Below are 15,572 nucleotides of genomic sequence, written 5' to 3'. Positions count from 1 at the left end.
ACATTTTCATCTCGTCTTCATTAGTCGGCAAAAATGCAGACTGATTTCGTCCCAGTTATTGTTATTAATGAGGGTTTTAGTCTAGTCTAGTCTAGTTTTAGTCCGGTGAAAAATGTGTATTGACAAAATTATTTTTGTTTGGTTTTTCGTTGATGAAATTAACACTACTGGTGAGCACGTTCGCCTCCCAGTGCTGAGGACGCAAGATTTAATCCAGGCTCTGGGTAAGATTTAATCCTGGGTGGAGTTTGCATGTTCTCCCCGTGCCCGCGTGGGTCTTCTGCGGGTACTCCGGTCTCCTCCCACATTCCAAAGACATGCATGCTTAATTGGGCGCTCTGAGTTGTCCCTAGATGTGTTTGTGAGTGTGGATGGTTGCTCGTCTCTGTGTGCCCTGCGATTGACTGGCAACCAGTTCAGGGTATACCCCGCCTACTGCCTGAAGCCAGCTGGGATAGGCTCCAGCAACCCCCACGACCCTTGTGAGAAGTAACTGGTAAAGAAATGGATGGATGTCTTTAGTTTAATAAATAACAGTATGGTATTAAATATGAGCTTTTAGGTTTCATTCCTATTTTTTTCCCCCCTTCTGTCAAACACAAGAATTGTTTGACAATTATAGTTTATTACGCAATACTTAGTTACATTTGTTTTAATCTTGTATTCAGCAAATACTCCATTTAAAAAACAAAACAAAAATACTTTAACTATCCATCTATCCATTTTCTTGACCGCTTATTCCTCACAAGGGTCCCGGGGGGTCCTGGAGCCTATCTCAGGTGGCTTTGGGTAGTAGGCGGGACACCCTGGACTGGTTGTCAGCCAATCGCAGGGCACACAGAGACGAACAACCATCCACACTCACAAGCACACCTAGGGACAATTCGGAGCGCCCAATTAACCTGCCATGCATGTCTTTGGAATGTGGGAGGAGACCGGAGCACCCGGAGAAGACCCACGTGGGCACGGGGAGAACATGCAAACTCCACCCAGGAAGGCCGGAGCCTGGACTCGAACCCGAGTCCTCAGAACTGGGAGGCGGACGTGCTAACCAGTCATTCACCGTGCTGCCAATACTATAATAAAAACTAAAGTGAACAATTAAGCTAAACAAACCTGATGCGAAAACTAACTGAATCTAAAAGGCAAAAGTCAAAACTAAATAAAAAATTAACTGGTCACACGATCCATATACTGCAAGGCCAATCGTGAGTATGGATTGTGTCACACCAAACGATTAGGGGCAAAGCTCAAGGTGTTGTCGCTTTGTCTCCAAGGCAACGATTGACACCAATCAATGCTCATCTTTGCTGAGCAATCACACCTCCCTTTTCACTTTCACCTTTTAACATTCTTAATTGTCACATGTGCGAATGAAGTGAACCACTTTCACTTTGCACAATCAACAGAGAGAGAGAGAGAGAGAGAGAGAGAGAGAGAGAGAGATGCCATGGATGCACATTGTGCACTTGGACACGTTTTGCTCTGTTTTATCTCTTGTATCTTACTTATTCATAAAACCCATACATGCAAACGCACACATACACGCACCCACACGCACACACAGGAAGGCTCCAGTTGCATCAGTGGTGAATTAGCATGCCGTTCCACGTTATTAAACATGACACTCGGCCTAGATAATGGAGCCTTTCTTCTCAATTTGGTAGGCTAATCTTATTGCTTTGATTAGCAGCAGATTCATTTGCATTTCAAGGCATCCCTTCTTTTAATTCCTCCATCACAACCCGCCCTTTCGAGCTGTAGATAAAAGGAATCTATATGTATCTTTCCCGAGAATCTTTTCCTCACTCTCTCTTCCCATCCTTTGTTCTTCTCAAACTTCTTGTTCATTTTGTTCACATTCTTGTCTTCTCCTCATCTCTTTGTCACCTTCATTTTCTCCTCCACTTGATGCAATGCTGCATGCCTAACCTCCAAGAGGAAAGGGGAGGGGAAAGTACAGCATGACTTCATCAGCATGCGATTGGACATTTGGTAACGGCCGAGACGTTCATGTTACTGATTGCCGAGTAGGCAACAAGTTTCAACTTTGCGGCAGTAAAGAGTAACTAAAGGATTATAGACAACTGGACTTTGTTCACCATTCAGGTGTAATGTATGATTTGCTTTAACCTTGAAAGAATTAAACGTAGGCTGTACCATTTTGGAGTTAAAAAAAAAAAAAAAAAAAGCAATATGGAAATACAGTGGAACATCAAATTTACACACCCTTAAAGGAATTCAAATGGAATTTTTGCAAAAACTTTGTCTCTAAAATAACACCAAACTTCATAGACTGCTGTCATGTATTGATGAATGCATGACTTCAGCTTAATCAGAATTTTGTGAGTGACTTTTTTGCAGTTTGCATTCCAAAAGCAGAAACATCAAAAAGGGGTGGAAGAAGAACATGACAAATGAATTGAAGCAAGATTAACTGATTTAAAAAGTGGGGCCAGCAGCACCATTGTCACTTGTTACCAAAGTTAACAGTCATTTATTGTAAAGAGAATCTGCTTTACATTGGCCATTATGATGTTGTTGTTTTTTCTACAAATTCAATTTTCCATTTTGTGATTGTTTTCCTGTCTTCTTCCCAGCCTGTCCAAATGTGCCTTATCGTCTTGTCAGTCTCTTTTTTTTAATTCCGTCTTTTTCACTCATTTAGTCTCTGACCTTTGTCCTAATTCACACTTGTCCAGTGCCTGGAATCCTTGGCGCTGCTGAGTCTATGTATTCCACGTTTCTTTGTACTTTGCATCTTTGTTCTTTTTTTTCTCCACGGTTTCCTTTGAACTCCTTGCCTTCCTCACCTGACTCACCATTCTTGGGTCCAGCTTGTGCCCGTACACCACCATCACTAATCCCTCAAATCTGACTTTGTCATCTATTAGTAACATTATAATGGATATATCAGTATTTCAGTATTCCATTTGCTATACCACTTATCTTGTTTAGGATTTGGTGCCAATCTCAGTTGACTTTGGACGAATACCAGACTACACCCTGGATTGATTGCCAGTGAATCTTCTGTAGAGGGGAGGGCCCATTTTGTGCAAAGGTACATTTGACCAATTTGAGGGAATGCTCCCATATGTACCTGAGATACGTCCAAAATTCCGTCTGCTTTGTGTTCATTCTAATAGGGTGCAGAACCTGGGGTGGCGGCCTGTACTTTTAGCTCATCGGTTAGCGCTCTGAGCTCTCAAACTGGAGGTTGGGGTTCGATCCCATGCCATTGTGACCATGTTGAAGTATCCCTGTTGCTCCTGATGGTGTGTCAACACTAGGTGAATGAGTAGTTCTTAAAGGCCTTTTAAGGTGGAATATATAAATCAAGTAAATTTAATCAAACAAAACAAAAGTGGCAAACAGGGTTTGGTAACCAAGGATAACAAAATACAGAAGGGGAAAACGCAACAAGACAAGACTTAACAATGGCAGCATGGACGTGTGGAAACAAGAACAATGAACCGACAAGAACTGTAGTGAAAACCGATAACTAAGTACACACACTAATTGAGAATGATTAGACACAGCTGGGCAAGACACAAGTGGCAAGGAGTGCTGATTGGTTGACACATGAGGAAGAGCAGGCAAACACAGGTGGACATGACAAGGCTTAACAAGGCTAGGGAAAACAAGGAAAGCAGAACATAAAACATGACAAACTCAAAACTAGAACCCCCACAAAAACAAAAGCAAAACCCAACCCTAACAGAACCAAAACATGACACTTATTAGTTGACCTGATCTATTTATTTTTAAGAAATTGCAGCAAACCTAATGATTCATTTGTGGGGGAAAATGGCTTTCATGGTTGAATAGATAGCATACTAAGAAGGTACACTTAACCCTTACGAAACGAAAATATATTTACCAATATATTATTTGAAATATATTGCAACATATTCAAATATATTATTTCCCAGTATATACAACAATATATTATATATTGTAAATATATGGAATTTTATATTAGTGATAATATATTACACAAGATATTATATCTTCATGTAATATATTGTAATATATTGCAAAATATCCAAAAAATTGCCGCTTTCCATATATCACAATATATTGAGTACAAGATATAATATATTTGTTTATATATTCCAAAATATATTTAATTATATATTCATAAATATCCAGTCATGCCTTGTAATTTATACAGGAAAATGTATTGGTAATATATGTAAAGATATAGTGTTGCATATATTTTCAATGTATGTGTCAATGTATTTTACATATATGGAGAAATATATGAACATATATGTAAAAATATATGAGAAAATATATGGTAGAATGTACCATAAATATGTAAAAATATGTGCATTAATATATTTATTACATTATAGAATAGGTGTGTAATTATATAGAAATGTGTAACAAACAGTATATGGGCAAATCATTAACACAGACTAATCGGCATTTATCAAAATTCACCTTTATTTCCTTTTAAAAGAAAAGCAAAAAAAACTACAGGATTTTGAGGCAGACATGTACTTTGTTCACAGGAACAGCATTAAACAGTGCAAATTCTTGAAAGTGCAATCTTGTATAAGTACAAACAAATTTATTTATTATCCTATAATAGTGCAATACACAAGTTGAAAATACTTATAAAGCTTACAATTTCCGCTTCACCTGATGTCTTAGCTCACAGATTCGATTATTGATGGACTTTCTCACATCAGCTTCTTTGGCCCCGGGAAACTGCTGGACAACAGCATCTGTTAAACAGAACAACACTGTGATTACCCACCCATGCCCTTCTGTTTTCTGTCCGTCTGCCCCACTATCTGTGTATATTACTGGATAGCTGATAGCCCATACATGCCCGCGCAAGCAGTTGAAGCCAAAGACTGCCATCTTACTCCTCCCATCTCGTGAGCAGACAACTGTATAAACTGTACGTATATGCACAGATTAGACATACACAGCTCGTGGGGTAGAGGTTGGCGGGATGGTCACTATTTTTTAACAAGTGGATGGTATATGCTGCTTTGAAGACCCCTTTTTCTTTTATTGCTCAGTTCCTTAGACCCCAATATTAGATTTGGCAGAGGAATCTTTTGTTGAATTACAGGTATAATTCTTAAATAAAAAATATACAAGTTTCCTTCTGTAAACATCATTAAGCATATCAATTGTACATTTACTTAAGGCAAGTTGTAAAACGTCTTAAGTCCTCGTTTATATTTAACAAATTCAAATCACAAGTCAGGCTCTTTCTACTAAGTACTGGGGGTGTGACTTGCGTAGTACCTGACGATTCGATCCATAGGTCACGATTCGATTCGATACCGATTAATCCCGATATGAATTTGCAAGTCGATTGTTGTGATTTTTTTACTCAAATTTAGAAAATACCATTCAGTAAACTTGTACACTGAAAGATTTCAGTCTTATAACTGTGAGCCACTGTATTTAACAAACAGGTTGTAACATTTTTCATGTTTGAACAGCATTGAAATAAAATATTAAGGCTTAATGTTCCATTAATATAACATTCTTCCATGCTAAAGGTGTGAAAGTTAGACGTTTTGTTGAATATTTTTCCATCAAAAATGGATGTTAAAAAATCGATTCGGCTGCCTATTGAATCGATTCGATTTTTTTTGTTAACACCCCTACAAGTACGGTCTCAAATGTTCTTCAATTTTGATTCTGTAAATGTATAGGATCATATGCTGAGAATCATTCCTAGAGAGGAGCAATATGTTAGCCTTGTGGCTACAAAAGTCGTGGCTTATCGGCTATCCAGTCATATATACAAATCAGTGCTCTGCCCCCACTACTTCAACATGGATGGGCAAACTCGGTCCTCGAGGGCCGGTGTCCTGCAGGTTTTGGAGGTTTCCCTCTTGCAACACAAACTGATTCCAATCAACAGGAGCTTGCTGATGAGCTAATCATATACCATCTGTGTTAGAGAAGGGAAACATCCAAAACCTGCAGGACTCTGGCCCTCGCAGACAGAGTTTGACCCATACGTCCTGCTCTGGTTCACTGTAAATGTAAAAAAAAGAAAGAAAAAAAGTCCACACTCGCAGAGGTGCCCTCAAAACCACCTCTGACAAATTCTTACCTTTCAAAGCTTGAAGCTTCCTTGGGTCGAAAGCCTGTCGACGCTCTGAATTGGGATCCAACTTGCTGCGCCCTCCTTTCAGGTTCGACTTGAGGAGGACTTCTACATCAAAGAGACCCATCAGCAGCACCCGCGCCATACCATTGGGGGTGGTACAAGCTCTTGCACTCTCCCAACAATGTGCTGAGATAGTGACATCATCTTTGCCAATTTTCACCTGGCATAGACAAAAGTAAAATAAAAATTAAATTGAATTAGAATGTGAAGAGAAGAGAAAAACACCACAAGCAATAATGCTATAAGTTCTAATGTTAGAAATTCAAATACCAGTACTTACTTGTGTGGGTCCGCGAAGTATGCAAAGTGATGTTTCGCCGAGATAGTCACTCTCAGCATCTGGTCCAACAGCATCTTTGGTGGGGCGGTTGTCAACATTTTCGTTGGTCACGGTGTTGTGGGAAACTAGCTTTTTCACCTCCACCAACAGAGCAGGAATTTCTTTTTTTTTTTTTAAAAGTACAAGATTACACAGACAGTCAATAACTTTGTCCACGAAGCCACACATCAGTTGACATATCAAATAATTATAACTGGAGTAATTTAGAGTAGACACCGACTCCATGCACAGTTTATCATGCTCGTTCATCCTTTTATCCACAGTGGTCCTACTTATCTGACTACACATGCCAATAATGGGCGACTGCTTTTTAGATGTAGATAGCACATTAAGAATCAGCCTCAGGCTATAGTTGTCTAAATACCATATGATGTACAATAATAATGAATTACATAATGCTCAATACTCGCCTTTAACTACCATGCTTCACAGTTTTGAATTTTCTTTACATAAAGCCTTGATCTGGCTCTGCAGATCACTGATGAGGACGTCGTTTTCCTGGCTAGACAGCAGCTCTCAGTGTAGCCTCTTTTTCTATATTAATTAACAAATACAAATTTAATGTCAATGTTAACACCAATGTAATTGAAAAAAATATTACAGAATAAATGATTCAAATAGTCAAACAAGGATACACGTATGCTAAACTAAACAGAACAAACATTTTGGCGTTTTTTTTTGTTTTTGTTTTTTAAATAAGGCAACGCTAACTTGAAGGAGAAAAGTGATAAATTGTGCTTGAGAAGAGCGACTCACCTGCTAACTGAAGAACAACAGCATCTTCGACGGGCCATCCATTAGCAGGCTTCTTGCTGTTAGTTGTGCGACATTGAACAAGATACGTCGTGTTTGTAATGGCAACTGGGTCAAAATAAATTATCCAGTTGATAACGAGGGCGAAGTCCGAACCTATATTTTGACATTTTCTGCTCCGGGCAATTCTTTTACCGTCGCCGGGAGCGAGCTACTCGGCATACTCTAGTCTCGCGTTCAAATGTTTCTTCGCGCCTAACATTGCGCATGCGCCAAAGACATTGCGTGCGCTATGATTGGTTGTCATTCGCGCTGAGCACTCTGGTAAATGTAGTTATTTATATCTCATCCTATCAAACGAGCTAAAGCTACAGAGCAGCTAGGCTATGACAAACATTGAAAATGGACCGATCCAAAATGAAAAGAAAATATATCCTTCCGGATTCTGATCAAACGGATATTCCAAGAAGAACCAGATGTTTAATGTTGAAAATGTAGTTGGTATGAAAGGGAATTTCATAGTTGAAAACAGATTTTTGATTTGATTTTTTTTTTTTTTTTTTTTTTTTTTTTTTTAAAGAAAATGTATGCTAATTGATCTGCCACAACATCCATGTCTGTATTCATGCATACGTCCAAGATCCAGTGTGGAGGGTTGAAAACAATGGAAGTATATTTCAAGGTGGCCAAAAATAAATATTTCATTATGCAATTTTTTTGTTTTCATTGTATTTTCTCAATGTTGTACAGTTTATAGTGGGAATATGTGAGCGCACACGCATACACATATATTACAGTATATTGTTGTAACAATCTGTTACACGTAAAAATATAGTGCTCCTTTTGGTCTGGACTGCAATACATTTTTTATATTTATCAATATATACACATATATTGTCTATGCATATATTGCAATATATAGTGAAATATAAATACTAAATGTCATATATGGGAATATATCGCTAAATGTATTGCATGATATTTTGCTATATATTGCAATATATTTTCGTTTCGTAAGGGAAGGTCCAGGTGAATGTAAAAAAACAAAACAAAACTACACTGAGATCAAGTTAAACTGGATTTGGCCTTTATGACCAAAAGTAAACTAAAATTTTCCAAAAACTCGAACATTCAGCAAATTTGTAATGGTCTATGTGCATTCCTCTCACAACGTTTATCAGTTTGTGGAAAAACTTTGGTGGATGCTTTTTTTGTTTTTTCTTTTTTTTTTATAAATCTGCTTGTGTTTACTTTAAAGCGCATGTGTGTGTGTGCATGTGTGTGAGATCACAAAAGCCAGAGAGAAAGATAAAGATAGTGGGTTCCTTTTATAGGATGTTGCCCAACGAGATGTTTTATGTATCAATAAAGACCTTCAAGGCCACACTGACTTTTTATGCTTTCGAAACACTACAATTGGTCTTTGAAATGGCTGAAATGTGAGAGACTCAATCTGAGTGCTGCTGTAAGCACCTTTACAAATTCACTGTTTGTCACAAATGCAAACCTCAAGGGTTTCAAGTCAAATGTCACCTTTTATACTAGTCAAGTTATAAGCATTTTCAATTAATCCATTTTCTGTCCCGCTTATGCTGTTCAGTACTGCAGGGAGCGGGATCACACTTAACTTTGGGTACTACTGTGTGCATTACAAACTATATTAGCCTACAATAAATCAGAGTTTGAATAATCCACATTACAGTTAACTTTCCTTTGTCGAGATAAGAATCGGCGTCAAATAAATGACCCACATTTTAAAACAAAGACAATAATGTGATGTGACAATCCCAGCATAAAACCAAAGAGAGTTCATTGACCTAACGGTCGGCCACCAGCCCGCCCTGCTGTCAGCATTTTCCTCCATAAACTTACCTGCATCCTTGATGGCTGACTGCAGTCGTCATTCTCAGCGATGATTGGGAGGCGGTGAGAGGTGGACAGGATATATAAGCAGACAGGCGCCTCGGTCTCGGTACCTTGCTCTCCACTCAGCTTGCCTCAGTACCTACCAACACCACCAAGATGGCCTTTGCTGGACGATGGGAAACTGAAACCCAGGAGGGCTACGATGAGTTTTGCAAGCTCCTTGGTAATGCTGGTTTCGTATTTACGGCAGACAAACATGTCTTGCTCAAACCTGGGTACTGACCACTATTCCGCCTCGTTCCTTCGCCAGGTATCCCTGCTGACATCATTGAGAAGGGCCGCGACTACAAGCTGATCACAGAGGTGAGCCAGGATGGAAACGACTTCTCCTGGACTCAGATCTATCCCACGAACGCCAAGGTTACCAACAAATTTACAGTTGGCAAGGAAGCCGACATGGAGACCATTGGAGGAAAGAAGTTCAAGGTAGGATAGAAACGGCTTGTTTATGGATCATTGACACAATGAAATAAGTATAAGGGGCATGCTTTCAGGCCACGGTGCACATGGAGGGAGGCAAGCTGAGTGTTACCTTCCCCAACTACCACCACACCTCTGAGGTCACTGGAGGAAAGCTCATTGAGGTAACCACACTCATCTCATCTTATTCATGTCATAAAATGGTGGTTAATATTAAAAATTTGTCGTAATAAACAAAGAAGTAACTCACCATCATTTAGTATTTTGAATATTTTTCTTCTCATGCAGCCAAATAAACAAAATAGTGGAAAAAACAATCAATCCTCTGACAGTAAAGGCGAGTTTCTGATCCAACTCTTGGCCAACAAGTGCATTGACTAGTTTTCAAAACACCCAAATGGATTGAGTGTAGTTATATAATACAAACTTTAAATTCACTGTACAGTGTACTCATCTACCTTACAGTCAAGAGGTTCTGGGTTTGAATCTTGGTTTAGGAGGACTGCTGTTGTCAGTTCCTGTGCTTGCATGACTTTTTCTTCAGGTATTCTGGCTTCTGCTTGCATTAAAAAAACAAAAACAAAAAACAAACAAACATGCACTGTAGGTTATGTTGTAAATGATAAATTCTTTGTCGGTATGAAAGTGAGTAATAATCTGTACATGCCCTGTGATTGGCCGACTGGATGTTGAAATGTAAAATTGCCTGTCTGGGTAACATATTTTCTTTCTCTCTTTGTAGACTTCCACAGCTGGGTCCGTCGTGCTTAAGAGAACCAGCAAGAAGCTCTAACTGCAATATGATCGTTGAACACGTGTAGTTTTACGATGGCGGACTTCATGGCTACATCATTTGCAATAAAGGAAGTTGGACATTATCAGGAATATGTTTCCATTTTTAAGATCTATATTTGTCCTAAATACAAAATCAGCTACCAAGATAAATACTATATATAAACATGATCTAAATTAAATAGTTGTTTTAGCATTGTGTGATGAATGCAGCCTTACAGGCAAATGGCAGTTTTAGACATTTGTAGACCAGAAAAACTACTGGTACCCAATATCAAGAAACAGCAGTGTGCTGTATATCTCCTAAATCTAGTACATTACAAATTTTTGTCAGTCCTCAGACACGTGTGTTTTACAAATTATTGACCACTATAGAGGGTTCATCATGTTCCTACATCCTCACTTCTTACACCTTAGTTTACATGTTAGCACCTCCCACCGGAAATTCCATCAAGGAGAGAGCAGATTGACAAAGGTGCGATAATAGAGGAGGTTAAAATGTTTTGGGGCAATGAGACGATTGCTCCTCGATGTCCTCGTTTGATGAAGGCATCTCATAAAGATGAAGTCACAGCATTGACACATCAGAAATGCGTCTGTGTGTCACAATCTATTACTCCACAAATGTCCAATTTCTGCTTTATATTTCAAGTGGGATTGTTACACTTCACAACTTTGTAGATGCGAATATGAATAAGAATTAGACATGTTGCATGGCCATATGCTTGGAATGCGAGAAACTGAAGAACCCTCAAAACGTGACTACTTATCTTTGTGACCAAATGCATTTGAGAAATAGCAAACTTAAAAAACAGACGTACGTTCAGCGTAGTAATTATAAGCCACTGTTATCAAGTCTTATTGGTATCAAGTACTTCCCCATATAGAATTACTGGCAACTCCATTTCAGTTCTCATGTGGATTATTATCATTATTTTTTTTTTTATGTTAAACTGTAAGTCCTCTATCTTAATAGAAACTGCACAAAAAAGCATGATACATCATTAGTTTTCTTTTTTAAAGTATTTTTTTTTTTCAAAGTACTTTTGACATGCTCCTGTTACTATATGGTGCAACTGGATTGATTGCAACAATGCACTGCAAATTTATGAAGGAGTCTCTTTTATAATAAACGGGTAACATAACTTGACGTTAACTAAATTGCCAGCAACTTAAATCTATTCTTCCTTTGTTTCCTCTCGTGTCCTCTTTTTCTCTGTACTAGTTTCTCCCTGTATACGGTATCTCTTTCGCTTATTTCTCTCTGGCTTCCAGCCAACCAAACAATCAGTTAATTAACCAGCTCAGCCCTGGATCATTGTGGAAGCTCTCTGAGGAGCCCTGGAGAGGCTCTCCTTCTCCCAAGTTCCAAATTTACAGTTTCATTAAGTGGACTGGCGTTCAGAGCAAATCTTAAATAACATTGCCAGACTACAGACACTGTGTGCAATTGTGTGTCCATGCACGCGTGTGTGTGTGTGTGTGTGTGTGTGATGGCCTTGAGAGCTGGTGACTCAATAGCTCCCTGATGAAAACAAAATCTCAGTTTTGTTTTGTTTTGGGGGTTTTTGGCCTGTGAGATGGCGACTGGTTTGGTGTAATAATGAGGCATTCTCTCCTGCCATCACAGATGCAATCAAGGTCCGACACTCCTGAAAAAGTAACGAGCAAGGTATCATTTACGCATGTTTGTGTAGCTGCTTGCTGGCGCAATCATTCGGCAATATTGCTTCCTTTGTCCTCGCAGACAAACAGGCCTAATTGACTATTGCTCAGTCTACTGTTGGTGATTGGCCATTCTGACATTTTCTGATTGGTCTCCTTTTTCAATTGCCACAAGTGGAGAGAAAATAGCTTGTTCAAATCCCCGCACAGTTTGATCTTAGGGGAGCTACTACTTCAAGATGAGGTTGTCTAAGGCTTGGGACTGCAAAAAAAACAAACAAACCTAAGGTCAAAGAAAGAGACTAAAATAATATAGCCAAATTTTAGGACAGACATTTGGAACACTTTTACAATTTCAGTGTTGTGGGAACAATTTGGGGGAAAACTTTGTTGCACCGTATAATGTAATAATTTCCTGAAAATCTAATAATGCCTTAAATATAATAAAACGTGCACTTAACTCAATCAGAACTCCAGCACTGACCTCCATTTAAATCAAACAGTGTTAAAAATACACTTTAGGTGTTGAAATCAACAATGTTCCAATTTTTTCTGTGAATGTATGTAGCAGCCATAGATTCCCAAAACACAAAGAACTTAGGACTAAAAATGAACATTACATTGTCTGTCAAGTTTTACATGATCAGTTTTGATGAAAACAAAGATCCATCTGACAATAAATAATAATATAATAAATCCCCAATAATGTAAAAACGCTATTATAATAGCAATCAGGATTTTTTTTTTAATTACATTATTGGTGAAATTATTACATTATTTTGTTTTATTACATTTTTGATCGAGTGAATTGCACATTTTATTACATTTTCTGGTCACATTTTCAGCAAATTATGACATTATGGGTTTTCACTGCTCCAACATGACTGTCTCCCAGTGGACAAATACATGTCAATATAAAGGCATCACTTGTGTGGAAGAAATTGAATCCTTGACACACCTTTGTGATGAGACATTATAACATGAATTTGACCATTTTGTAGATTTTCACAATTGCTAAAGCACTAAGCTCCATTCTGTCGCCCAAATGATTTGTGGCCTCAACTCTTTTGTTTATTTAATTTCAAATGAAACACTTTTGACCAAACATTAAGCACGGTTCAGGTACTTAAACTCCGTTTTCCAAACTCATCTGATCTTTTTTTTACAAAACCTCAAACATTCTCAGTCACTAAATACATTTCACACTGCAATACACCTGTGTTCCAAAATTGAATACTGGCAGCAAAATGTGAACTGCTTCAAACATCAAAGCGTATGTAATGATGGAAGAATGCTGATTTGTGGTGATTGTATTGTATCCATCCATCCATTGTCTTGACCGCTTATTCCTCACAAGGGTCACGGGGGCTGCTGGCGCCTATCTCAGCTGGCTCTGGGCAGTAGGCAGGGGACACCCTGGACTGGTTGCCAACCAATCGCAGGGCACACAGAGACGAACAACCATCCACACTCACACGCACACCTAGGGACAATTCGGAGCGCCCAATTAACCTGCCATGCATGTCTTTGGAATGTGGGAGGAGACCGGAGTACCCGGAGAAGACCCACGCGGACACGGGGAGAACATGCAAACTCCACCCAGGAAGGTCCGAGCCTGGACTCGAACCGGAGACCTCAGAACTGGGAAGCCGACGTGCTAACCACTCGACTACCGTGCCGCCCATGATTGTATTGTATTGGTGTTAATGTTTTATGTTATGTTTGTTTTTTGTCTTTCTGTAAAGCGCTTTGTGACAGTTAAGGCTGTTTGAAAGCGCTATATAAATAAACTTGAGTTGAGTTGAGTTGAGTTGTTGATTTTAGTTCAGCATTTAATTTCATTAGTCCCAGCCGACTGATCAACAAACTGCGGATACTACAACTTGGAAGCTCTCTCTGCCTGTGGATTAAGGACTTCCTGACGAATAGACCCCAACATGTCAAGATGGGCACCTTCATATCCTCCACCATTATTCTCAACACCGGCGTTCCCCAGGGCTGTGTTTTAAGTCCAGTCCTATACACGCTGTACACCCATGATTGTATCGCCACCCACGACTCCAACATACTCATCAAATTTGCGGATGATACAACCATCTTTGGAAAACTCAGTATTGACGATGAAGCACTATACAGGGAGGAGGTCCAAGCACTGGCTTGGTGTAGTGACAATCACCTCAACCTCAACACCAAGAAGACAAAAGAACTCATTATAGACTTCCGTAAGACAAGGACCACATCACACACAAACTTGAAAATTAATGGGGAAGAAGTAGAGCGGGTTAGCAACTACAAGTTCCTCGGATTGCATCTCAGAGGACCTGAGCTGGACTGTGAATACCACCCACATCATTAAAAAAGCTCAGCAACGTCTCTTTTTTTCCAAAGAACACTTAAGAGGAACAAACTTCCCTCACATTTGTTGACAAACCTCTACAATTGAGAGTGTCCTGAAATGACTAAATAAATAATTAAATGACTAAAAGTGAAAATAACAACGGATTTATTTCCATTTATATTTATGTTTTATATAATTTCCGAATTACATATATATATATATATATATATATATATATATATATATATATTTTATATTCATTTTTATTTTCACTTTTAGTCATTTATTTATTTATTTAGTCATTTATTTATTTTGAATTTTGGCAGTTTTGGTTCTCCATAACCGTTGGCCGTAGTCGACGCCGAAAACAAGAACAATTCACGAGCAGCGAACAATGCAGCCAACACAAACGTAACGTACCTCCTACACCGCGAGACCTGCCTTGCGTTTACTCGGACATAAGAGTGCTAAACAGAATGAATGGAAAAATATAATAATAAAAAAAGGAGAACCATTTTAGAGATCCATGTCTCAAATGGGCGGGTACAATCATCTTGGTGGGCGGGCAGGGACGCCTATGACCCGCCCATGGTGACGGGTGTGCATTCACTTTTAATGAAGTTGCAGCAAAATGCTCTTTTCATTTCCCCAAATATTTCAAATAAGAACATTTTAGAGCTGTAATTTTAAAACTGACATTTTTGCTCATGTCAGCCCATGTCTATTTATCAAGTTTCATGGTGTGTCTGTGAAAGCTGATCCTTGGTCTGCAGTGCGTGCACATTTAAACCAGGAATGCCGCTTGGTGGTAAACCAGAAGAGCTGCTAACAAAAAATTTTTTGCCATCCAGCATAATAAATACATCATTTAGGGATACAAATGATTGTTATAATAAAATGCAAAGAAATTAATATAACATATCGGGATATGTATTGCCTTGAAGATCATGTATTGGAATGCATATGTATTGTGATACGTATCATATCGTGAGGTTGTTGGCAATACCCAGCCCTAGTCGGAGGAGGTTCTGAAGAGTGGTTCTCTTGTAATCGTACAGCCTGAAAAATTATAATGGAAATTTAATGGGAAAGTGACGACATCAGACTACTTCCGAGTGGAACCGGTACAATGGAAAAGCAGCTTATGAATGCCTGTATGTCCTACAGGCATTTACGGTCACCCTAAAGTG

At 38.8% G+C, this 15,572-nt stretch overlaps 2 protein-coding genes and 1 long non-coding RNA gene across 3 annotated transcripts; 2 read left to right on the top strand and 1 right to left on the bottom strand.

Moving 5' to 3' along the window:
* The first annotated feature begins 2,000 nt into the window (after positions 1–2,000).
* On the top strand, positions 2,001–7,129 carry LOC144030807 (uncharacterized). The gene is made up of 3 exons (XR_013287370.1): positions 2,001–2,109; positions 2,959–3,061; positions 6,174–7,129. It is a non-coding gene; the product is annotated as an uncharacterized LOC144030807 (long non-coding RNA).
* LOC144030744 (uncharacterized) lies at positions 4,426–7,722 on the bottom strand. The gene is made up of 5 exons (XM_077537328.1): positions 7,245–7,722; positions 6,899–7,022; positions 6,429–6,589; positions 6,092–6,308; positions 4,426–4,733 (listed from the first exon to the last, which is right to left on the bottom strand). Exons 2-5 carry the CDS (start codon positions 6,909–6,911, stop codon positions 4,630–4,632), a joined length of 495 nt encoding a protein of 164 aa, XP_077393454.1. The 5' UTR covers positions 6,912–7,022; positions 7,245–7,722; the 3' UTR covers positions 4,426–4,629.
* A 1,432-nt stretch (positions 7,723–9,154) lies between these two features.
* On the top strand, positions 9,155–10,472 carry LOC144030771 (gastrotropin-like). Its single transcript, XM_077537336.1, has 4 exons — positions 9,155–9,330; positions 9,418–9,593; positions 9,662–9,751; positions 10,330–10,472. The coding sequence occupies exons 1-4, from the start codon at positions 9,264–9,266 to the stop codon at positions 10,378–10,380; spliced, it is 384 nt and encodes a 127-aa protein (XP_077393462.1). The 5' UTR covers positions 9,155–9,263; the 3' UTR covers positions 10,381–10,472.
* The last annotated feature ends 5,100 nt before the right edge of the window (positions 10,473–15,572 follow it).

The sequence above is a fragment of the Festucalex cinctus genome, chromosome 1, assembly GCF_051991245.1.
Source record: "Festucalex cinctus isolate MCC-2025b chromosome 1, RoL_Fcin_1.0, whole genome shotgun sequence".
In the NCBI taxonomy this organism is placed as follows: Eukaryota; Metazoa; Chordata; class Actinopteri; order Syngnathiformes; family Syngnathidae; genus Festucalex; species Festucalex cinctus.
The sequence above is the reverse complement of the archived record's forward strand: the minus strand, read 5'-3'. Positions and strand labels throughout refer to the sequence as shown.